This window comes from Hylobates moloch, unplaced genomic scaffold, assembly GCF_009828535.3.
Source record: "Hylobates moloch isolate HMO894 unplaced genomic scaffold, HMol_V3 SCAFFOLD_29, whole genome shotgun sequence".
Classification (NCBI taxonomy): Eukaryota; Metazoa; Chordata; class Mammalia; order Primates; family Hylobatidae; genus Hylobates; species Hylobates moloch.
In genome coordinates, this window is record NW_026652304.1 from 2,203,258 (window position 1) to 2,229,352 (window position 26,095).

At 41.1% G+C, this 26,095-nt stretch overlaps 1 protein-coding gene across 3 annotated transcripts in view; it reads left to right on the forward strand.

The window, feature by feature from the left end:
- LOC116463234 (required for meiotic nuclear division protein 1 homolog) overlaps positions 1-26,095 on the forward strand; it is a 45,739-nt gene that overhangs the window by 1,686 nt on the left and 17,958 nt on the right. For all 3 annotated transcript variants that reach the window (XR_004246615.2, XR_004246617.2, XM_032146254.2), the window contains exons 2-7: positions 3,038-3,555; positions 12,328-12,436; positions 15,633-15,708; positions 18,705-18,744; positions 21,316-21,416; positions 25,269-25,375. Coding sequence is in view for 1 of the 3 variants with exons in the window: in XM_032146254.2 (XP_032002145.1) it covers positions 3,038-3,555; positions 12,328-12,436; positions 15,633-15,708; positions 18,705-18,744; positions 21,316-21,416; positions 25,269-25,375 (951 nt within the window). In the remaining 2 variants the exon portion in view is untranslated. The remainder of the gene's footprint in view (positions 1-3,037; positions 3,556-12,327; positions 12,437-15,632; positions 15,709-18,704; positions 18,745-21,315; positions 21,417-25,268; positions 25,376-26,095) is intronic.

Genomic DNA, 26,095 nt, shown 5'->3' on the forward strand with positions numbered 1-26,095 from the left:
GTGCTGAGATTACAGGCGTGAGCCGCCATGCCTGGTTGGAGGGCTTTGGCTTTTATTAAGTGAACCGTGAAGCCACAGCCAGATTTCGCGTTGAGATTCGACTTCAAAGGATCACTTTGGTTGCTGTGTTGAGAAGAAACTGTAGGGGGCCCAAAACAGAATCAGGAAAACTGGTTAAGAAGCTATTATAATAATCCATGGGAAGGATAGCAGTTTGGATCAGGTAGTATTACTGATGATGAGCAGTGGTCCCTAGAAGGCCCTTGGGATTTACTGACAAGTTGGATATGGAGAATAAAGAGTCAAGCTGGACTCCACGTTTTTGGCTTAGCAGTTATAAAGATATTTATTACTGCTCATGAATGGGAAAGACTGGGAAGAAAGGGATGCAAGGGATTCTAGGGGTATAAGGGAGAGTTAGAATGGTAGACCGGAGTGTAAACTGGATATGGAGGAAGTGAAGTCATGGGGAGTGAGAGACAGTGAAAAGGTGGTTGGATCATTGACTTGTGGGTCCTGTTGGGGTTGAAGAATTGTTGGAATTGGGTAATAGAAGGAGTGAGATGCAAAGATAGGAGGTGGTGCTTAAAGAGTAGAATGGATGAAATTGAGATGAGGAGGTCCAATGTATTGATAATGACAATAGGGCCATGTCTGATAGAAAAACAATGTAAGGCACAAATGTAATCTTAGGCTTTCTAGAAGGTGCAGTGATAAAAATGGGCTGGGTCCAGTGGCTCACGCCTGTAACCCCAACACTTTAGGAGGCCAAGGCAGGTGGATCACCTGAGGTCAGGATTTCAAGACCAGCCTGGCCAACATGATGAAACCCCGTCTCTACTAAAAATACAAAAAATTAAGTAGGCATGGTGGCAGACACCTGTAATCCCAGCTACTCGGGAGGCTGAGGCAGGAGAATCGCTTGAACCAGGGAGGCGGAGGTTGCAGTGAGCTGAGGTGGCACCACTGCACTCCAGCCTGAGTGACAGAGCAAGACTCCTATCTCAAAAAAAAAAAAAAAAAAAAGAATTTACTCAGAATAAAAAGAATCCAGGACTGTAGACAAATTTCTAAAATATTTTATAGTTAGTTTCTTCAAAATTAAGTGGTTCAACTGGCATGGAATAGTACTAATTAAAGATGAACTACAGTAGCCAATTGGACTAGAATGAAGCACAGAATACCAGCTTTTGAAGGGATTTTGAAAGCAGCAGGTTCTACCTCCTAAATATCACCATGAATCATCTTTGTCCTTATCCTGGAGAGAGGTAATAAAGAAATAACAAGGTAGTGGGTAAGAGTGTTGACTTTGGAATTGGGAAAGCCCGGGTTTTATTTTAATTACATCTCTGCAGCTTCTTAACGGTGAGCACTTAGCCTTTTTAAACCTCAGTTTCCTAATCAGTGAAATGGGATCATTATGAGGTGAAGCCAAGCACTTAGCGTGTAGAAAGCGCTCAGAGTGATGTCAGAGTCTCTCTGGTTTCCTCCTGCACATCATCACCAAAAATTTGTTTCATGAACATACATTTGACCGCGTGACTCTGAGTTAAAAGCTCAGCTTTCTCCCCACCTGTAGAAACTCTTTAGGATGACTTTATATATCCTTTGGTGATCTGGCCATCGGCTCTTTTTTGGTTCTTACCTCCTGCAGCTCACTCCTACCTCCTCTGAGATGGGGAGATGAATAGGACTCCATGCCTGGGGTGTTTGACTTGCTGATCCTTCTGCCCTTTCAAGACTCAGTTCAAATGTCACCTCTGTGACAATGCCACACTCTTCACATGTTCCTTTTTCCAGACTAGAGCAATTTGTGCATCTCATTCATTTTCCTCTGCTAGACTTTGAATTCTGAGATCATTGATTCATATATCTCTAGCACCTAACATATTATTTTTAAAAAAGAATTATTGATTACTACGGTCTAACTTTTTTTTTTTTTTTTTTTTGAGACAGAGTCTTATTCTGTCGCCCAGGCTGGAGTGCAGTGGGGCGATCCTGGCTCACTGCAACCTCTGCGTCCCTGGTTCGTGCGATTCTATATCTCAGCCACCTGAGTAGCTGGGATTAAAGGCATGCACCACCATGCCTGGCTAATTTTTTGTTGTATTTTTAGTAGAGATGGGGTTTTGCCATGTTGGCCAGATTGGTTTTGAACTCCTGGCCTCAAGTGATTCCCCCCCACCCCCCCGCCTTTAGCCTCCCAGAGTGCTGGGATTACAAGCGTGAGCCACCGTGTGTGGCCTACTATAGGCTAACTTTAAAATAATATATTTCATAATGTAAATAAGGGGGAAATTCTGTTTCCCTTGTCTGGAATGTCCATGTGTGTATCTGACATGCCTCATGCACTCCCATGCCCAGCCCCAAGCTGAAAAGCACCTTCCCCTTCTAGAATCAGCTTAGATCTTTCTGGGAGCCTTTCCTGATTTTTTTTTTTCCTGAGACGGAGAAAAAGCTGATGCAGTGGTACAATCGTGACTCACTGCAGCCTCAGTCTCCTGGGCTCAAGTGATCCTCCCACCTCAGCCTGTGAGTAGCTGGGACTACAGGCATGAGCTGCCATCACACCCAGCTAATTTTTAAATTTTTGTCATTTTTGTAGAGATGAGGTTTCGTCATGTTGCCCCAGCTGGTCTGGAACTCATGGACTCAAGCAATCCACCTGCCTCAGCCTCCCAAGTGTGCTGGGATTACAAGTGTGAGCTACAGTGCCTGGCCAGCACAGATTTTTATATACTTGATATGCTAATGAAGTAAATGAAGTGGTCCCATCACTTTTTTTTTTTAAGGTTCTTGTTATGTCAGTAGCTTTATAATCTTGTAATCTTCCAGGAAGAAGGCCAAATGTTGGTAAAGGCAAAGTGGCAGAAACACTGTACTTATTTTTTTAACCTTGTTCTTTTACTAGAATTTACTTAGAATGTATCTGTTTTACAAATTTTTCTTACAGAAATATGCCTGCTACCTAGGGAAATATTATATATGTTTTAAACATTAATTTAAAAACTTGAACTTTGAATTCCTTTTCTTTTAGCTTGGGATGTGATAATGCCAGCCACACTCCTCAGAGCCGTGGCCGGATCTCATCGTATATTATCAAAAGCACATCAGTGCCGAAGAATCGGTCATCTAATGTTAAAACCACTTAAGGAATTTGAAAATACAACATGCAGCACACTGACAATACGTCAAAATCTGGATTTGTTCCTTCATGATAAAACAGCTGGTGGTTTGAATAAGTCTCAGATCCTGGAAACGAACCAAAAAAAGTCAGATACAAGCATGCTCTCTCCATTAAATGCTGCTCGTTGCCAAGATGAAAAGGCACACCTTCCAACCATGAAATCCTTTGGTACTCACAGGAGAGTGACCCACAAACCAAATCTATTGGGTTCTAAATGGTTTATAAAAATATTAAAGAGGCATTTCTCATCTATATCGACGGAAACATTTGTTCCAAAACAAGACTTCCCACAGATGAAGAGACCACTAAAAGCATCCAGGACCAGACAGCCATCCAGGACCAACCTTCCAGTTCTGTCTGTGAACGAGGTAAAGTAGGGGTGGCCGTGGCTCTTGTGCTTAGTGATCATTGCTCACGCTAAACCAGTGTGCATTGCACCCCAGCCTTACCGCCAGCGTAAGAGAACTAGCAGTCACTCAGACTTCTCCATCAAGGTCTTTGAAGCCTAATAAATATCCAAAGGGATTCAAAATCTTAATTTTTAACAATTAATTATACATATAGAAACAAAATACAGGTAATAAAACATGAAAATAGAGTTTATAAAAGATGTGGTTATTGGACTAAGGAAACTGAAAAAGAGGACCAGTATTAAGTCCAGTCTAAGAATGGGACTGTAAAAAAAAAAACAAAAAACCATTAAAAACTAGAAATTCTTCATCAAATTAAAAAAAATTGTAACTCTGCAGACAGATAAGCCTTTATTAGGCTGTGGCAGTTGCATGGGGCGGTGAAATGACACGGTAGGGTGGACTCCAAAAGCAGCAGGGCGGGAGAGCCCTGCTTTTTTATCCTCTTAAGGTTTAAGGGGTTATTTTTTATTCATCCTTAAGGGGTTTCTGGGAATTTTTCTGCTACAATTTGCATTTCTCCTTCAATAACAACATAAGAGTCAAGATCAAGCCCTTGGTAACCCTTGTATCTTGCATAATACCTAGAACTGTACCTTGTACTTAAATGTTTATTAAATCAGAAAGGATTGAAAAAGAGGCAAGAGGATCTTTAATGCCGATAGTCATCAACTTTAAAGATATTTTAAACTTGATGAAGACTTCTGAATCTATCAGAAAACAGGTTAGAATGTCTGTCTTCAAGTCTTGATTCTGAAAAGTTAGCCCCTGAGCCTGTTTAATTTTGGCTGTGTTTTTATTACTGTGTAGCTGACACCCCTTGGAAAGGTATACATACATACCTTTACTCATCCTCATCCTGGATTCTGAAACCAGGAATGAATGAATGGTTTTTGTGTTGGATTCTGGAATGCTTTCAATTCTTGTATGGTTTCTCTGAACTCAGGATGTGAAGGATGAAGTGTTGTGCAGCTACTGCTCCCCCTTTCCTTTTGCTGGAGCTTTGGGGTAACCTGGGAAATTCAGTATTTAAGTGTCTGAGATGACATTAAGTGTAAAAACCTGAATTCATGGCAGATCCAAAAAAGAGAAAGCGCAACTCACTTTGTTCATTTGTAACATCTAGGAGCACAGTGCGTCAGGTTTCTTAGGAAGAAGCTGATAGGTCAGAGATGTCCCTAGGCTATTTCTTTGGGCCATCCTTAGACTTGGAAACAATTTTCCTAAATACCATATCTTATTTTTCTTTAGGTTTTTTTTTTTCTACTTCCTTCCAGGAAAGAATTTGAAGTAGGTTTTCAACATTCAACATAGTTTCAAATGAGATAACAAATACTTTCACATATTAGAGCAAATAGTTGACATGAACAGAAAAATGTTATGAAGTACCTGAAATGAATAATCTAGTTGAACATTTTGTTTTGAGAAGCCCAGTAATTAAAAGAGGAAATCCTCCTGGGATTTATTGTTTGTTGTTTATTGTTGTGGGAGAGGGCAGAGTAAAAACATAAAAATATCTTCAGAGAAATAATTTTTTCCAGCACTGAAATTAAGGAGTTAGTTATTTCATGGATTCTGTTATAGGAGACATTATGTAACATGACAGACAATGACTTCAGTTGGAGTTTGGCAAAAAACAAGTCGCATGCTGTCTTTCTGAAAGCATAGGGAAATAATAGAAAATCAGATGTTTCTGGCCGGGCGGTGGCTCACACCTGTTATCCCAACACTTTGGGAGGCCCAGGCAGGTGGATTACTTGAGGTCAGGAGTTCGAGACCAGCCTAGCCAACATGATGAAACCCTGTCTCTACAAAAATACAAAAATTAGCCAGGCGTGGTGGTGGTACACACCTGTAATCCCAGCTGCTCAGGAGGCTGAGGCAGAAGAATCTCTTGAACCCGGGAGGCAGAGGTTGCAGTGAGCCGAGATCGCGCCACTGCACTCCAGCCTGGGTGACAGAGTGAGACTCTGTCTCAAAAAAAAAAGAAAATCATGTTTCTAAAGTGATCTGAGATAATATAATTTTGGAACATCATTTTTTGAAGACTTTACTTTTCATAGAGAAAGCAGTCTTGGCATGACTAGGTCATATGTCCCCAGGACTAAAGACTGACTTTCCTCTGCCCCAATTGAGGGCCACTACATTTTCATTTGGCCATCATAGTGGTAAACCCTTTATACCACTTTATACCATCAAAGTGGTAAACCCTTTATACTACGTCTTGACTGAGACAAGGAAAAGACTCTGCTTTGTGTCAGAAAGCACGTGGACTTTATTTTGTTCCCATAGTTGCACCTAGCTCATCTTTTCAGCTCTGCAGAACAGCATGCATCTGGAGTTGGCTGAATGAGGTTTCAGTCACCCTGTCTGTTGGAATTAAATCTTTACCTGGTCTCATTTTCAGAGATCATAATCTGAGATACTCAACCCACATCCCTTTGGCTTACAATTCCTAAAAGCAATAGTGGGTCCAGTGGCTTATGCCTATAATTGCAGTGCTTTGGGAGGCTGACACAGAAAGACCACTTGAGGCCAGGAGTTGAAGATCAGCCTGGCAACATAGCAAGACTCTCATTTCTAAAAGACTTAAAAAAAAAAAAAAAAAGAAGCCGGGCTTGCTGGTGCGCAGCTGTAGTCTTAGCTACTCAAGAGGCTGAGGTGGGAGGATCGCTTGAGCCCCAGGGTTCCAGGCTGCAGTGAGTCATGACTGCACCTCACTCCATCCAGCCTGGGCGACAGAGTGAGACCCTGTCACTAAACAAACGAGAAAACAATAATAGCAGTGCTTCTTGTTAATGTCCAGTCTTTGAAGAGAACAGCAGAGGATGGGAACAGCAGGTCTGAGTGGCATGGAGCCTGACACCAGGGAGAATGTTTTCAGGCTAATAGCACAGTGTGTTACAGAATCACTGGTGGATTGCTAACCATTTTTTTGAAAAATGAAATAGAATAGAAAATAACAGAATACATTACTCGTGATCAAGGTAAATACTGGTTTGTGAAGCTTTTGTGGCAATTACTGGTGTGTGAACATATACGTGTATATGTACTATGTATAATGATTTATAGGTTGTAGTCAAAAAAACTTACAAGATAAAGCATAATATTGGTAACGTAAAATGTATCTGTGTTTTTATAGCTTTCATCTCCAATCAGTACATTACAGGAGAAAAGGCATTTTTCCTTAGTATGATCTATCTACTCACAGTACTTCTGATATCAAATATATGGGGACCTCTTCCTCCTCCTACCAGCCAGTTCTCCAATTCTCCAGACACTAACAAGGTGTCCTGCAATTCAGTTCAATTCCAGCACTAGCCAGAGTTAGTGCAGACCCCAGTTAGTTAAGCTCAGCCCCATAAGACTGCCCTCCCAGTTGACACCTGTGCTTCTGACCAACCAGCTCTATGACCACCACCCCTTCTTTAGGTTTGATGATTTGCCAGAATGGCCCACAGAACTCAGGGATCACTTTATTTACGTTTACTGGGTTTTTTATATAAAGTATACAAATGAACAACCAGAGGTAGAGGGGCATAGAGTGAAGTCAAGAAGGGCCTGGAACTCAGGAGCTTCTGTTCCTTGTAGGATTGGGCTGTGCCACCCTCCCAGCACATGGATGCATTGGTCAACCCAGGAGTTCTCCAGACCCCATCATTTGGGTGTTTTTATGGAGGTTTCATTGTGTAAGCCATGATTAATAATTAACTCAATCTCCAGCCCCTCTCCATCCACCAGAAGTTAAGGGTGAGGCTGAAAGTTCTAAGCTTCTAATCAAAGTTTGGTCTTTCTGGTAACCACCCCCCACCCTGAAGCTGTCCAAGAGCCACTGAGAGTCACCTCGTTAAAACAAAAGATGTTCCCATCACTCGTGAAATTCCAAGGGATTTTAGAAGCTCTGTGTTAGTAACTGAAGGCAAAGAGCAAATACTACAACCAAAAATGCCCCTGTCACTTAGAAAATTACAGGGGTTTTAGGAGTCTCTACTGGGAACCAAGGACAAAGACCAAATGTAAATGTATTATATCACTATAGAAGCAACATTGCTGTAATACACTAATTTTCTTCAGTAATACAGTGTAAAGGAAAGTACAATTTTTAAAAAAATGTTCTGATCAGAACATGCGATGCTCCTAAAACAAGAATCATATGTAGATTTCTAGCCCCATCTGCTGGAACATGTCTTCTGTGGCCAGAAAAACAAAACATACTAAAATACAGTGGTTTGGGGTTTTTGCATTTTGGGTTTTTTTTAAAACATTTTGAAGTAGAAAAGCCCTAAATCTCATAACTATTATAGGTTGGTTTGACACATCTATTTAAGAGCAAGTTGTAGATCCCCCATCCTGAAACCCAAAATATGCTTTACATATATATGTAGCTAATGCTTAATAAGGATTCACTATAAAAATCCAGAAAAAGATGTATAAAAATGAAAGCTGCTCAGAAAACAACAGCATCTTTAATAAAGAAAAAAAAAGCAGACAAGACATTCCATGGTTCCCTTTCCTTTTACCAAATAGGCTAAAATAAAGCAAAGAAAACAAAACCAAAACAAAATGTCTAAAATGTCAAGTTCATCTATTAATAGAAGAAACCCACAACTAAGACTCAGACCTAAGAAGTTTAAGGAGAATACAGAAAGTAGTGTGGCAAACCATATAAGCTGAGTGACATTGGATAGAACTTTGAGCCAAACTAAATGGGAGATCCCAAGAGAAGGAAAGGGGACAGTTGACAGTCTGGAAAACCTACAACAAAGATGCTTAGGATGGCTAAGTGAAAACAGATTGTGTTTAAAGATTTATTCATAATCTCTTTGGAGCTTAGAATATATTTTCTCATAAAAATAGTGATTGACTTGTCCTGTCCTTGAGAGTTGAAAATAGTACATTCTCAATTTGCCATTAGTGTCTGAATATTCACATAATTTGGGATATCAGATTGCCCAAAACTCAGTTCTGAATATATTGAGCCCTTTATTTTTATCTCCAAGTGGCAGTTTTTAAAACTGGCCTTTTACCTTGATTTAAAATAATAGTGCCTGGCCGGGCATGGTGGCTCACGCCTGTAATCCCAGCACTTTGAGGCCAAGCTGGGCAGATTACCAGAGGTCAGGAGTTTGAGACCAGCCTGGCCAACATGAAGAAACACCGTCTCTACTAAAAATACAAAAACTAGCCAGGTGTGGTGGTGCATGCCTGTAATCCTAGCTACTCGGGAGGCTGAGGCAGGATAATCACTTGAATCCAGGAGGTAGAAGTTGCAGTGAGCTGAGATCGCTCCACTGCCCTCATGCCTGGGCGACAGAGGAAGACTCCGTCTCAAAAATAATAAATAGGCTGGGTGTGGTCGCTGATGCCTGTAATCCCAGCACTGTGGGAGGCCGAGGCAGGAGGATCAGATGAGGTCGGGAGTTCAAGGCCAGCCTGACCAACATGGAGAAACCCCGTCTCTACTAAAAATACAAAAATTAGCCGGGTATGGTGGCACATGCCTGTTATCCCAGCAACTCGAGAGGCTGAGGCAGGAGAATCGCTTGAACCCAGGAGGTGGAGGTTGTGATGAGCCAAGATTGCGCCATTGCACTCCAGCCTGGGCAACGAGAGTAAAACTGTCTCAAAAATATAATAATAATAAATCTAAAAATAGAATAAAATAATAATGCCTGCCACCACCATCAAACAGACCTTGTACTCTAATGCCAAGCTGTGTATGGGACACTTGCCAGCATGTCTTCACTGGCGCTATAAAATATAGCCAAGAAGATAGGCTCTGAGAGTAAGAAGTCTGTGTTGGTTAGGAGTAACGTCATCCTGGCTCGCTGGTATAAAGTTCTCAAATGTGAGTATGTAAATCCGGGTGGGATAATGGACTCGGCTCTGTAACATGCCGTTGTGCAGAGAAGCACTCTAATGCATAAGCTTTTTATGCTGTAAAATATAGCAGCTGAAATTAAATGCCACTTTTTCAGAGGTGGATTAATGGAGAGCCTGGTGAAATTCAAAGCTTTTTGATGTATAAAACTTGATAAATGGAACTATTCCATCAACAGGCAAAGTATAACAACCTGTCTACGTAGATAGTACGTAATTTCTGCACAGGTCTCTTTAGTTAATACATCACTGTATATCAATCTAGAATCTTGCTCCAATAAAGGAACATAAAGTTTCGTTTTGTTTTTGTTTGAGATGGAATCTTGCTGTGTTGCCCAGGCTAGAGTGCAGTCGTGCAATTTTGGCTCACTGCAACCTCGGCCTCCTGGATTCAAGGGATTCTCCTGCCTCGGCCTCCCGAGTAGCTGGGATTACAGGCGTGTGCCACCACGCCTGGCTAATTTTTGTATTTTTAATAGAGCCAGGGTTTCACCACGTTGACCAGGCTGGTCTCGAACTCCTGACCTCAAGTGATCCACCCGCCTCAGCCTCCCAAAGTTCTGGGATTACATGCATGAGTCATTGGGCCTTGCCAAAAAAAAAAAAAAAAAAAAAAAGTAGTACACATTCTTAGTGCAGATGGGCTTGGCCAGTAACACATGATGGTGAAGCAGACGTGAGACAACAGGGAGAGGCAGGGACGGTGTAGGCTGGAGACCCTGGGCCCCCCTACTCTATCCTAGTCCATTATTATAGCCAGATCTTCCACTCGGTCAGAAGATGATGGAAATCTGGATTTTGTGTGAAATCTCTCAGTTTATTGTTGACAAGTCAATTTGAATTTTAGAAACGTGATGTAGGTCAACTCTTGAGTTGGATGGTTCTCCGAGCTGCCAGTTTACAACTCCAATTCTAGCGAAAGAGACAGCCTCTGCCATTTTCAGTACAGCTACAGGAAGATCCTTCAGTGGACTAGCTTGTGACCTCCTTATCTCCTTTTTGTGCCTCTTCCTCTTCCTACTTCAGCCCAAACTAAGCACATGAGCTGCAGCCATCACAGAAGTAATTCTGACATCCAACCTAATGTACTGTTATTTCACCTAGCAAGCTTGAGTGAATTTGTCAGGTCTTGCAGAGTGGAGCCTGCCCGAGGTCTGATGCCCCTTGCTAGGATTCCTTTCTTTCAGCTGGCTGAATCTTTACACACATAGCACATCAGCTAGTTTTAACTCCATGGAGCCTTAAAAAGAATTAGTGCTCACAGGTCTAAACCTTAAGCACCTGCCTGTTCCCTATACTCTGGTAACTCCGGATACATTTTTATTTGTATATCCCTGTGTTCCTACTTGCGTATGTGACTATGGGAATTAGCTAATTTGGAAGGAATTAGCGGTTATCTGCTCATAATTAGGGTACTACATCCATTTATCCCCACATTCCCCAGTAATTTCAGCTTGTCTGACTTTTTTTCTAATTGGATTAGTCTCATTTTGTTTATGAGTAGATACTTTATTGATTTTGGATTTTTCAGTTTGCATGGATCCTCAGGTTCTCTGTTATTCCTCTACCTTTAAACCACGCATCAGAGCTGTGGAACAGATTGAGGAAGGGCAAATGGGGTCAGGCCATTTCATGAGAAAGCGCCAGGAGTTACAGAATGGAGGTGGGAGGAAGGAATGAATTAATACATACTTCTCTAGAATTTCATACTAGGAATATACAGAACGGGAAAGAATTGGGGAGCTGAGAGGGGTAAATCCTAAGAATAAATGTTGGTTTAGTGACTCGTAAACTTGTTTTGGCCAACTAGAATCTAACAACTATTGAACAGTTGTGTTAGCCACAGTCCTGAGCCGTTTGTTTATTAGCTTATTTAAACTTTACAACAGCCCCATAAAGTAGGCATTATTGTTATTCTGATACTCTTTTAAAATTGTAACCAACTTCTGTGCCTAAAATCTTAACTCTTATGCCAATAGCTTTCAAACTTTATTGACCACATCTCATAGTGAGAAATATATTTAACATTTTACATAGCGACCTAGAGTAGATACAGATACATGTAAGTGACAGAAAACTTCATAAAATAGCATTTCCTGTGAATAATGCACTGTAATATTTTCTATTTAGTTTTATTTAAAAAGCTGTTTTGAGCCAACTAAACCGATATCAGAACTCACTAATGTGTTGTGACCTACAGTTTGAAAACACACAGCACTGAGCCACAGTGCTTACCATCTGTATATTGTATAGACACAAGATGACTCTCCTCATGTGTGCAAAGGCAAGATGGGGCATGAACCAGAGTACTAACCAAACCAAGACACATGCTCAGATTTACAGACCTTTTTGTTAAATGTTAACCAGTGTAAAAATACTGTAATTTCTTTGGGGATTTCAAGGAATCTGCCTGTATGAGAGTAGTTACAAATTAGGAAATGACCTCAAATACCAATGTTGCTTTGAAAAAGAGTCATGGAAACTCAGGGTTGGAGAGCCTTAACTATCATTCCATCCAGTCACACATGTGATGCCTTAATCATCTCTATTTTGCATTCAGTCTATGCTTGAGACACTACCAGTTGAGAGGGGCTTCCCTTTCAGAATAATCCATTCCATCTTTTTGCCTGGTGGGAGGGAGCAAGTTCCTTTCAAGATTGAGCTGAAATTTGCCTCCCAGTAACTTCGTTCTCTTCATCTTCATCCCATCCCGTGTATCACCCTTGGAGATGTTTGAAGAAAATTCTGGAGTTCTAGCTTTGCAGAGTGGAGTCCGATAGGGTGCTCAGCAGCCGTCACAGATGCTTCAGCCTCTTCGTAACCCATGTTATGCTCATCTCCCCGGAACAGGACCTAATGCACTGCACAGCATTTGCAACGGCAGATGAGTATCATCTGGGAAATCTGTCTCAAGATCTGGCCTCCCACGGATATGTTGAAGTAACAAGCTTGCCTAGAGGTACTTCTTCTTGAACCTGGGGCCAAGTATGTTAAAATGTATTGGATAATTTTCCTATGATACTATCTTAAGTATGTATTTGTTTGCAATTCATTTTCTTTTGAAAGGATTGTATCATAAAAGTGGATGTTGAATCTATACAGATGACAAAGTTAAGAATTAAAATGTATTTACAGAGAACTTCTCATTAAAATCAGTATGATTTATTAAGCATTATTTATAGGATCATTATTACTTGAGGTGGTCAGAGGTCATACTACTTCATTTCTAGCACATTAAGAAGTTCTTTTAGTTTGTGTGTATCTGTGTGTGTTTTTTCTTTTGTTTGTTTTTTGAGATGGAGTTTCACTCTTGTTGCCCAGGCTGGAGTGCAATGGCGTGATCTCGGCTCACTACAACTTCCGCCTCCCAGGTTCAAGCGATTCTCCTGCCTCAGGCTCCGGAGTAGCTAGGATTACAGGCATGTGCCGCCACACCTGGCTAATTTTTGTATTTTTAATAGAGTTGGGGTTTCTCCATGTTGGTCAGGCTGGCCTCAAACTCCCAACTTTATCTGATCCTCCCGCCTTGGCCTCCCAAAGTGCTGGGATTACAGGTTTGAGCCACCACACCCAGCCCGTTATTTTAGTCTTATAGAAGAACCATGAAGTTGATAGACATGGGGAGATCCTTTAAAAAAAAAATTTACCAGCTCAATCTAATACTTTAAAACAGTTAGCCAGGTGCAGTGGCTCATGCCTGTAATTGCAGCACTTTGGGAGGCCGAGACGGGCAGATCACCTGAGGTCGGGAGTTCGAGACCAGCTAGACCAACATAGAGAAACCCCTGTCTCTACTAAAAATACAAATAATAATAGTAATAAAACGATTAGTTAAAAGATAAAAATGAAAAAGAAGAAAATTAAAATGAACTTAATTGAGGATTTTTATGGTGATATCAGGAAGGATTCTTGAGAAATGGCTTGCTTTACATTAATTAAAAATAATTTAGGCCAGGCATGGTGGCTCAGGCCTGTAATCCCAGCACTTTGGGAGGCTGAGGTGGGTGGATCACTTGAGGTCAGGAGTTTGAGACCAGCCTGGCCAACATGGCGAAACCCCATCTCTACCAAAAATACAAAAATTAGCCAGGTATGGTGGCACGAGCCTGTAGTCCCAGCTACTTGGGAGACTGAGACACAACAATTGCTTGAACCTGGAAGGTGGAGGTTGCAGTGAGCTGAGATCATGCCACTGCACTCCAACCTGGGCAACAGAGTGAGACTCTGTCTCAAAAAATAAATAGGCCGGGCGTGATGGCTTATACCTGTAATCCCGCACTCTGGGAGGCTGAGACAGGCAGATCACCTGAGGTCAGGAGTTTGAGACCAGCCCTGGCCAGCATGGTGAAACCCCACCTTTACTAAAAATACAAAAATTAGCTGGGCATGGTGATACGTGCCTGTAATCCCAGCTACTGAGGAGGCTGAGGCAGGAGAATCACTTGAACCTGGGAGGTGGAGGTTGCAGTGAGCCAAGATCATGCCACTGCACTCCAGCCTGGGCGACAGAGCGAGACTCTGTCTCAAAAATAAATAAGTTACTTAGAACATTTTGATAAAGAAACTTTTACAGTGAAACTCAGGATAGCCCAATACCCAGAACATTTATTAATTTACCTAAGAGTAGCAAAAATAGGTTGAAAGCCTTCCTATAACAGCGGAAATTCTTAAGAGTCAATCCCATAGAAGATAGTTGAGATATCATTGTGATAATCCAAACAGACTGTTTGTGTGATTATGTGACAAAAACAAGCATAGTTGTGACTTAGAAAGACAGAGCTATGTCTAGAGCCCCTTGGGATGAAAATTTGCCTGGAGGTATTGTTGGCTGATGCTGAAGGCTGCCAGCTGTGTGGTCTGTGCTTCACAGAATTGCGGGCTTCACTGCCCTGGGTTGTTTCAGTCGATTTTATTTTGCTTTTGGCTGCATAGGCAAACTCTGTCCTATGTAGGATGTAGTAATTAAAATTTACAAAAAACAAAAAATCACAGTTTTGGTCTCTGTCTGAATTGCCCATCACCCAACCTTTACCAGAAATTTTTGAAGCTTTGAGGATCCTAATTTTATGTTAATTCCATTAAGACATACAACCTTTTGCAAATTAATAGTATATTTATTAATTGATAAATTAACATTGGTTGTAATTTATATTATGGAATATATGCTTATGATAAATATCACTATGCTAATATGTAAAGCAATTTCTTATGATGAATATTGGTATATTAGTATATGTTTAACAATACTTAGGTCAGGCCCCGTGGCTCATGCCTGTAATGCACTTTGGGAGGCCAAGGCAGGCAGATGGCTTGAGCTCAGGAGTTCAGGACCAGCCTGGGCAACATAGTGAGACCTCATTTCTACAAAACATAAACAAAAATTTAGCCAGGTACAGTGGCGCATGCCTGTAGTCCAAGCTACTTGGGAGGCTGAGGTGGGGGGGTCCCTTGAGTCCAGGAGGTTGAGGCTGCATTGAGCTGAGATCATGGCACCACGCTTCAGCCTGGGAGACTGAGCAAGACCCTGTCTCAAAAAAAAAAAAACAAAAAACAAAAAAAAAACTTTTTTTTAAAAATAGTTGCAGGTGGCTGCAGTGGTAGTCCCTGCAGTGATTAACCTTGAAATCACATATGTTTTGAAGTGGTATCTTTATTTCTGTGTATTTTCTGTTGCCCTAGTCTTTATACTTTAAAATTCAGCAGAAGGAGTAGTTTGGGAATGTTAAAATTGCATTATTAATGAAATGGTATTTAAAGGAAGAGAATATATTAATACTTCTTCAAATTTTATTTTTAATTTTGTAGAAAGAAGTTTAATTCTTGACACTTAGTTGTATCGAACCTAAGACTTTATTAATTATCTGGACTAGTGATTATTGAATCAAAATGGGCATGAATGAGCTCTAATAATAATATCACAGCTTGTTGAATGTTTTATAAAAGTAATTTCTGATCATTTTTTCTGTGGTCGTATTTGCATTTTTATATATTAAATCCTTTCAGAGGCCTTAGTAGAAAGATGGTGATTGTGTTACAGAGCACTCCATGGTACATAAAGAAATGATCTTAAGTACTTTATTAGAGTGTTTATAGGTGACTCTTACACCTTGTGTTACCTTGACATAGCTTTTTTGTTCATTTATTTTAAATCACAGATGCAGCAAATATTTTGGTGGTGGGTGTGGACAATTCTGCAAAAGAAGGTGATCCTGGAACAATATTCTTCTTCAGGTAAGACAGGAAAGAAACCCCATTAGGTGATGATGGGTTTGGGTCAAGTAATTGTGGTCTTTAAAGGTGCAGACATACCTTTCTTAACAGTAAATATGTTCAAAATGTATTTGTGATTTAAATTTATCATTTAATTCTTATTTAATCTAGGAGAGTTTGTCACTTTTAGGAATTTTCTGGTAAACCCTCTTATAAAGTAAATAATTTTTCAAACAAGTGAATGATCTTCCCCGGGGTGTCTTTCTTCGTAAATACGGATTTTCATGGAAAGCAGCCAATTTCCCATTCATCTTTAGTGCCCCTTGTCAGACTCCTGCCCCAGGGAAACTCCCGCTACCTCCCTGCTGTCTCTTCTTGCCATTTTCTTTTTTTTTCTCCCTTCCCCTTTGGTAGCTCTTTAAAGTTTTAGCTTACCTCTCCAGAGGTTTTAGACTAGGAGACTCACATACACACTTATTCCTTTTATCTAAAGGCTGACTCAATACTAAATACTCCACAGTAGCTGCCTGGGAATGATAATAATGATAGCACTGTGTGAAATAATCTCATTTATCCTCAGCACACTCAATGAAGGTCTGTTACTCCTATTTTGCAGCTGAGGAAACTGAGGGTCATAGGGATTAAGTGAATTACCCATAGTCATGAGACTGATACATGACAGAACAGAAACACATGGACCATCTGTAGGAATCCAAAGTTGAATAAAGTTCTTGTGGTCATAGTCCTTATAGTTGATGATAAGTGGAAGTTCTTTTTTCCTTTCAATGCCTACCTTCCTTTTAACCCCATCTTTAGAGATAATCAAGATTCCAACATTTAATTCAAGTAGAATAACAGCATCCATATTGTTCCAAGTGAGGAATTTAGATTTCTGAGGGACTCTAGATCAGCACTGTCCAGCAGAAATACAATGCAAGCCTTGGCTGAGCGCGGTGGCTCATGCCTGTAATCCCAGCACTTTGGGAGGCTGAGGCAGGCAGATAACAAGGTCAGGAGTTTGAGACCAGCCTGGCCAACATGGTGAAACCCTGTCTCTACTAAAAATACAAAAAATTAGCCAGGCACATGGTGGAGGGTGCCTGTAATCCCAGCTACTCAGGAGGCTGAGGCAGGAGATTCACTTGAACGCGGGAGGCAATGGTTGTGGTCAGCTGAGATCGTGCCGTTGCACTCCAGCCTAGCAACAGAGTGAGACTCTGCCTCAAAAAAAAAAAAAAAAAAAAAAAAAGAAATATAATGCAAGCCTCATATGTAATGATACATTTTCCAGTAACCACATTTTAAATATTTTTAAAAAGATAAAATTAATTTTGAACAACACAAATATCATGTTTCTTAACATGATATTAACATGAAATTAATTTAACAATGTATTTTATTCAACCAACATATCTAAAATATTATCATTTCAACATGTAATTAATAATGATATTTTTTCACTCTTCATAGTAAGTCTTTGAATTTTGCTGTGTATTTTACACTTACACTTACAGCACATCTCAGTTTGCACCAGGCATGTTTCAAGCGCTCAGTAGCCACATGTGGCCTCTGAGAACCACATTGCACAGCGCAGTGCATTCCTCTGGATAGAGGAATACGCAATTCACCAGACCTCTCTTCTGCCTGGAAGGGATTCTCTGAACTGATACTGTGGCTGTGGCTTGAAATACCTCTCAAATCCATATCCTGAAACCTTATCCCTGCCTATTGTAACAGTTTATTGGCTCCCTGCCTGCCTGCTCACCCACCACTGGTCTGTTTATCTATTGTAAGCAGGGTCATTCTTCAGTGGCCATTTCTGACCACTACACTCTCCTGCCTAAATCTCCATGGACTATGAACAAATTCTCTATCACTGCATAAAATTCCCTCTGGATTGGCCCCTGTTTGCCTCTTTAACCTGCTTGCCCACTACTTGACCACATCTGCAGCCATGGAGCTACTGGCTCTTTATTCTGAGATGCTGCTCTGCTCCCTCCCACCTCCTCTCTGAGCCTGTGTGTGCCCTCTGCTATGTTGTCTCCTCTTGTTTTCTCATTTGGCTGCCTCTGCTAGTCCTTTAGCAAAGGGGTCCCTCTGGTGTACATCTCATGGTATACTCTGCATACTCTTGTAGCACTGATCACACACTATTGTAATTGGTGGTCTAAGTGTCAGTCCCAGTCTTTTCCAAATTGAGGATAGGAATGAAATCATACACATCTTTCTATCACAGATACTAAGCATGGACCCACACATATACTAAGTACTTTACTCAAGAAATGTTTAAAGAATAACGTGGGGCCATTAATATTTTTAACCTTTCTTTTATTTCCTCCTTTCCTTCCTCCAGTGCAGTGACCCTGAGCCATAACTCCTGTTTTTATTTACTACCTGAAACAGCTTCAACACATCAAACTTCAGAAATCAAAACCAGTGCATTTGTAGTTTTAGACCCTAAATAATGTTAAAGCCATAATCGGATTCAGAGAGCCGCCTATGGCATCATTGTAGTTCTGTTCCAAGCACTGTGAGCTTGGGGAGCATTATTCCGTAGAGGCCTTTAACCATCTGACGCTTAAATTAACCACCATCTCTTTATTCCACAACTATGATAGGCATAGCCCTTTATTCCTTGCACATAGTAGAGTCTGCCTAATGAGAACTAAGACAAGGTCTCAAAAAATTTCCTTATTCTGATTTCTGTGGATCAGAATTGAACCAGGTATGAAAGAGTCTACATACGTGAAGTTATATAGTATTACAATAATGGCTATTTGTTTGGCAAACCATGTGAGAAATCATAAATTTTGAGGAGGTCGGGTTTTATCAAGAATTTTATTTTAGTTCTTACTGTAGCAAGTTCACCTAAGGACCATAATATCAAATTAGTAAGTACTTCATATTTTGAAAAATTGCATCCCATATACATTCTAGAAGTTACATGGCTTTATATATGACCCTAAAGAATGTATTCTACCTGTATCTTAGTTGGTTCTTTTATTTTTTTAAATCAGGGAAGGAGCTGCTGTGTTTTGGAATGTGAAAGACAAAACTGTAAGTGTAAATAAAAATGTGAAAGTATAAAAATGTAGTTTTGTGAGAACGAATTGTTAATTAGCACAAACTGAAACATTAGAAGGGAAATTAATAGATAATGCAAAACTTATTTGCTCTGCATTACATGATACTTATCAGTTTCATCTTCCAAAATATATTGTATTTTGGGTTAAGATTTCCTGCTTTTTCCTTTCTCTAGACACACACTAATTTGTGGAGAATCAGAACCATCCTAACTATACTGCAGACAGAAAGAAGTACTGTAGACTTTGCATGTTGTACTATACAAAATGTATGCACAGTTAATTGGAAGCTGGTTGCATTGAGTGTTCTTTTAGGTCAAGTTGTCTAGAACTTACTACTCATGGGAAATAATTTTTTCAAGATCCAAATCAAGATTTGTTTAATACAACCATTTTAGAGGCAAATTGGTAATCTACATTAAAGCTTTATATTTAACCCAGTAATTTTACACCTAGAAATTTATCCAAAGGAAATAATCATAACTATTCATGATGATTTTTGTACAAAAATGTTCATCAGAGCAATATTTATAACAGCAAAAATTAGAAATTACCAAAATACACAATAATAGTTTGTTAAATACATCCACATACTACAGATATACTATAGATCCCCTTAGAAATCATGTAAAAAAATATCTATTTCTGGGAGATTACCTATATATATAATACAGTTACATTAAAAGAGCAGATTATATGGCCAGGCATGGTGGCTTACGCCTGTAATCCCAGCACTTTGGGAGGCCAAGGCCGGCAGATATCTTGAGGCCAGGAGTTCGAGACCAGCCTGGCCAACGTGGTAAACCGCATGTCTACTAAAAATACAAAAATTAGCTAGGCGTGGTGGTGCACACCTGTAACCCCAGCTACTCAGGTAGCTGAGGCACATGAATTGCTTGAACCTTGGAGGCAGAGGTTGCAGTGAGCCAAGATCAGGCCATTGCACTCCAGCCTGGGAGACAGAGGGATACTCTGTCTCAAAAAAAAAAAAAAAAAAAAAGCAGGTTACAAAGTATAACCAATATAATCTCAGAACTGGTTAAAAAACATGCTTTATACAATCCCAATTTTACGAAAAGGAAACACACAGTAGGTGGTCGGGAAGAGAACTTGGAGAAAAGAAAATATAAATGACCAATAAATATAAGAAATACAAGTTGGCTATTTGAAGTTGCAAAGATGTAAAAGGCTGATAAACCCCATTTCTTAAGAGTAGTTTCATAAATGTTTAGATTCTACATTTGGAAAAACTACTTTGGAGACAGGCTAGCAATATTATAAGTGTAGGCCAGGTGTGGTAACTCACACCTGTAATCGTATCAATTTGGGAGTCTGGAGTGGGAGGATCACTTAAGCTCAGGAGTTCCAGACCAGCCTGAACGACACAGTGAGATCCCATCTCTACAAAAAGTTTTTAGAAATTAGCCAGGTGTGGTAGTGTGTGCCTGTAGTCCCAGCTACTTGGGAGGCTGAGGCAGGAGGATCGCTCGAACCCAGGATTTTGAGGCTGCAATGAGCTATGATTGCATTGCTGCACTCCAGCCTGGGTGACAAGGTGAGACCCTGTCTCTTACATATATACATATTGTGTAAGTCCGCATATCTTTTGATCTAGCAATTCCTAAAGAATTATTCCCACAAGGCCACGAAGACGTATGCACAAGTGTGGCACACTGCAACATTGTAATAGTGGAGAGTAGAAAAAATTCCCCATGGAGGACACACCTAGGTTGGTTAAATAAATTGCAGTTCGTCTGTAAAGGAAAATAGTGTGGAAAATGTCATGTGCATAATATGATCCTATTTTACATAAAAAGCATAAATAGGTACATATATACACATAAAAAGTCTGGAAGGATATGCACCAAGTTTAATCATGGTTGCCTCTGGGGATTAGGATTTCAGTAGAGAAGAGAGAAAGAGATGATCACCTCCCACACCTGTGTGGCTTAATTTTTTATTAGTATGTTGGGCTTTACTTTTTATTTATTTATTTATTTTATTTATTTATTTTTTTTTTGAGATAGGGTCTTGCTCTGTCACACAGGCTGACATTGGCTCACTGCAACCTCCACCTCCCAGGCTCAAGCCAGCCTCTCAGGTAGCTGGGACTACAGGTGTACACCACCACACCCAGATAATTTTTGTATTTTTTCGTAGAGACAGGATTTTGCCATGTTGCCCAGGCTGGTCCTGAACTTTTGAGCTCAAGGATCCACCCGCCTCTGCCTCCCAAAGTGATGGGATTATTAAAGAGATTTAAAGAATACAAATTATAATATTACTAGTGATTTTCCTTGGGTTGTGGGATAATGATAACCTTGATTTTCTTCTCCGTTCTCATCTGTGTTTTCCAAATGTAAAAACAAATGAACATGTCATCCTGATTAATATCACAATGGATTTGATTTGCCTTTTCCTTAAAAACATGCAACAGAAATAATGCCTGTAAATGTAATGAAGACTGTTATAAGCATTAAAATCATAACATACTTGAACTGAGGGAGTCAGTTATGATTTCAGATTAATCTTCCTTTTCTTCTAGATGAAGCATGTGATGAAAGTTCTAGAAAAACATGAAATTCAGCCCTATGAAATCGCACTGGTACACTGGGAAAATGAAGAACTTAACTACATAAAGACAGAGTAAGCAACTTTTCATCAAATTTATGAAAGGGGCACTTGGAATAAATTAGGTAAAGCAATAGAGGAGACAAATAATTATGCATATGGAAATTTTTTTTTTTTTTTTTTTTTTCTGAGGCGGAGTCTCGCTCTGTCGCCCAGGCTGGAGTGCAGTAATGCAATCTCGGCTCGCTGCAACCACTGCCTCCCGGGTTCAAGCAATTCTCCTGCCTCAGCCTCCCGAGTAAGTGGGACTACAGGCGTGCACCACCACGCCCAGCTAATTTTTTGTATTTTTAGTAGAGACAGGGTTTCACCATGTTGGCCAGGATGGTCTCCATCTCTTGACCTTGTGATCCGCCTGCCTCAGCCTCTCAAAGTGCTGGGATTACAGGCGTGAGCCACCAGACCTGGCCCGGAAACTTCATTTTACGAAAAAAGTGGCCAGGCACAGTAGCTCACACCTGTAATCCCAGCACTTTGGGAGGCTGAGGCAGGTGGATTACCTGAGGTCAGGAGTTCAGGACCAGCCTGGCCAACATGGTGAAACCCCGTCTCTACTAAAAAATACAAAAATTAGCTGGTTATGGTGGTGGGTGCTTGTAATCCCAGCTACTCGGGAGGCCGAGACAGAATTGCTCGAACCTGGGAGGCGGAGGTTGCAGTGAGCCGAGATGGCGCCATTGCACTCCAGCCAGGGTGACGAGAGTCAAACTCCGTCTCAAAAAAATAAAAAAGAAAAAGATTACTGGTACAAATACGAAGTCTAAACCATATAATAAATATTAGAAGCTAAACATAACTTTTTGAACTTCTCAGGCTATCCACAAGTTAAAACAAGTCAGTAGTGTAGCCCGAAAATGGAAATGTTAAGTTTCTAAGCAGCCTAATCCAATAAAATAGTATGCATTTATCAAATGAACCTATCAAATTATTCCAGTAAATTTTCCTCTTAATCCAGTTTTTTCCTATTGATTTTGGGGGGTGAGGGGTATAAAAAGGAAGTATAGTGAGGCGGCAATCTAAGAGACCCACTTGTAGAAGTGTGGGTGCCAGAAGAAGTGGGACCTGATGTACCATTTTCACTAAGATAAATGGGTAGGCAACAGACTAGCTGATTTTCCTGACTCAGCCAGAGGGAAAAAAATGAAGAGATGTTAGGGCCGAGACAGAGGCAGTATGAACAAGATGGTAGTGTCTTTTTCCTCATGGAGTTACCTGTCTAGTAGAATATGAGTCTTTGCAGGTTCTTAAGAAAGGTAGTGTTGGCCAGATTTGGTGGCTCACACCTGTAATCTCAGCACTTTGGGAGGCCAGGGTGGGAGGATCACCTGAGTCAGGAGTTCAAGACAGCCTGGCCAACATGGAGAAAACCCATCTCTACTAAAAATACAAAAATTACCCGGGCATGGTGGCGAGCATCTGTGATCCCAGCTACTTGGGAGGCGGAGGCTGAGAATTGCTTGAACCTGGGGGGTTGCCATGACCGAGATCGCACCGCTGCACTCCAGCCTGTGCAACAGAGCGAGACTCTGTCTCAAAAAAAAGCGTTAAAAGCAGAGCTCTGGGAAGACTTGGAAGAGAGACAGAGACTAGCTATAGAAAGACCAGATGGGGATAAGAGCTGAGTAATCAGCGCTCACCACCAATAGGGCCAGTCACGGTTTTCTAAGTAAGTGCCTTCCATGTATTATTTCATTTAATCCTGGGAAAAACCCTATAATTGCAGCTAACTGGCTTTCAGATGAGATTTATTGAATCCTGTCTTGCCAAAGGGCACCTGACTGTGAGTCAGCCTGAGCCCAGTGGTGGCTGCAGTCAGAGGTGAGGATGTAAACCTGAGAGAGACAGCAAATGAGCAGCCGGTAGTTTTATTATCTTTAGTAGTTATTCAGCCCTTGGCCTGCAGATATGGCTCCTGTGAATCCCCTTTCTGTGTTCTATTAGGTTTATATTAAAAATGGCAAAAACCGCGATTACTTTTGCACCAACCTAATACTTCCATATCGAGCTACTACTAGACCCGTGTGTGTGTGTGTGTGTGTGTGTGTGTGTGTGTATACGCTTATACACACACACACACACACACACGTTACTGTACAGTCTGTGAGGAGTAAAATCTTCAGTGCTTAGGATCCCAGAGTCAGTTATTTTGTTTCTTCAGAAAGACTGTCCTGGCTGCCACCTACATGGTTATTACGTGAGTCCTGCCATGATTCCAGGGATCTGCTCGGCTCTGTGGCATGGGCCCAGTTTACCCATAAAGCCTTTTGTGGCCGAGCACAGTGGCTCATGCCTGTAATCTCAACACTTTGAGAGGCCAAGGTAGGCAGATCACTTGAGGTCAGGAGTTCGAGACCAGCCTGGCCAATATGGTGATAAACATTAGCTGGGTGTGGTGGTGCACTCCTGTAATCCCAGCTACTCAGGAGGCTGAGGCAGGAGAATCGCTTGAACCCAGGAGGTGGGGGTTGCAGTGAGCCAAGATCACGCCACTACACTCCAGTCTGGGTGACGGAGCAATACTCCATCTCAAAAAAAAAAAAAAAAAACCTCTTGTGACTGCTGTCTTTGCTTTCCTTCCTCCATCTGAGGCTGTCATAGCAGATGCCGCCTCTCAGCCCTCCATCAGGCCCCTTGTCCCCCTCCCTTTGGCCGTCACTTCTTGTCTGACGTCTTTTGTGAAGGTTTACCCTGTCTTTTTTCCATTTGCGTGTGATGTTTATATTCACACGTTCCCCTCTTCCCCCGTCCCGTCTAGGATTCTCCACAGTCACATGTTCATTTTTCACAACTTCCTTGCCTCCCTCCCCAACCCCATCATGTCGGTGTGATTTTAGATTACACTCCATATATAGTTTTATATGCAGCATTTTTTCACATAGAAATTTACTGTGAACGTTCTCCTTTTTATTAACTATCCTTCCAAAACATACTTTTAAGTTTTTCTTGTGTGGAGTGACTATTACTGAGCCAACCCCTACTGAACATTTGGTTTCTTTCCTGATTTTTTACTCTTAAACACTGACCTTTTTTTTTTTTCTTTTGAGACGGAGTCTTGCTCAGTCTCCCAGGCTGGAGTGCAGTGGCGTGATTTCGGCTCACTGCAAGCTCCGCCCCCCAGGTTCACGCCATTCTCCTGCCTCAGCCTCCTGAGTAGCTGGGACTACAGGCGCCCGCCACCACACCCAGCTAATTTTTTGTGTGTTTTGAGTAGAGAAGGGGTTTCACCATGTTAGCCAGAATGGTCTCGATCTCCTGACCTCGTGATCCACCTGTCTCGGCCTCCCAAAGTGCTGGGGTTACAGGCGTGAGCCACCGTGCCCAGCCAACACTGACCATTTTTTTAAAACTTTTCAGCTGGGCAAGGTGGCTCACGCCTGTAATAGCACCACTTTGGGAGGCTGAGGTGGGTGGATCATTTGAGGTCAGGAATTCGAGACCAGCCTGGCCAACATAGTGAAACTCCATCTCTATTAAAAATACAAAAAAATTAGCTGGGCGTCGTGGCGCATGCCTGTAATCCCAGCTACTGGGGAGGCTGAGGCAGGAGAATCTCTTGAACCCAGGAGACCGAGGTTGCAGTGAGCTGAGATCGCACCACTGCACTCTAACCTGGGCGGCAGAGTGAGACTCTGTCTCAAAAAAAAAAAGTTTTCTTGCATACAAATTTTTCTTTGCATCTTTGATTATTTCCTTAGGATAAACTCCTAGAAGGGGAATTACTTGGACCAAAGGATATGAGAACATTTGTAACACTCTTGATACAAATTGTCAAAATGACCTCCAGAAAGATGATATGGTGTCTTTTTCAAAGGAAAAGTTAAAGTGCTTTTTAAGATTTAGAAGGTATTATCTTTTTGCTTTTCACAGGGGACAGTCAAAACTTCACAGGGGGGAAATCAAGTTAAATTCAGAGCTGGATTTAGATGATGCCATCCTAGAGAAGTTTGCTTTCTCCAATGCTCTATGCCTTTCTGGTAAGTTACTACTGCTTATGGGATAGGGTACTACAGTTGTCATTTCACTGAGGGAAGTTTAAATATTTAGTCACGATTTTGGTATATTTTCAGAATACTCAACAAAGACTTAGCATTCCTTTTCCTTTTTTTCCCTCTGTCAGAAAAAATATCTAGTATAAAAGATAGTACTGTGCTGAAGTTACTCATTCCTTATTAATTGTATTAATAAAGCTTAACCTCTCCAAAAGTATTTTTTAGATGATGATTATATTAGCCTTTGTTTTTTTCTCTTCTCTCCATGCGATTGTTATTCTTAGATAGTCTCTAATCCAGACAGAGAAGCCCAGCCTTGTGTGACTGGGCACAGGTCCCGGTGTAGGAAAACATACTCTAGTGTTTCATAGGAATGGGACCCAGAGTCACAGTGGCTGTAAGTTGGTTCTGAAAGATCCATGTCCTGAATAAAACTATACAAGTTCTTTAAGAATTTCTTCTGCCGGTAGTCTACCTTAGGTGGCTGCTGCAGCATCCTGTCCATCCCACTCTGAGGGGCTTCGGAGATTTCTGAGGTTTACTGTTAGTCCTGAGGAGTGAAGGGGAGGCCAGGGAAGTCTTAGTCCTGCCCTATCTGCAGAGCTACCCATGGTATCAAGATGTACCCTACCCTCCTCAGTTTCCAAGATGTAATATTAGAAAATCAAGAGTTCTACTAAATGTAGCTTTGGTCTTCTAATAGGG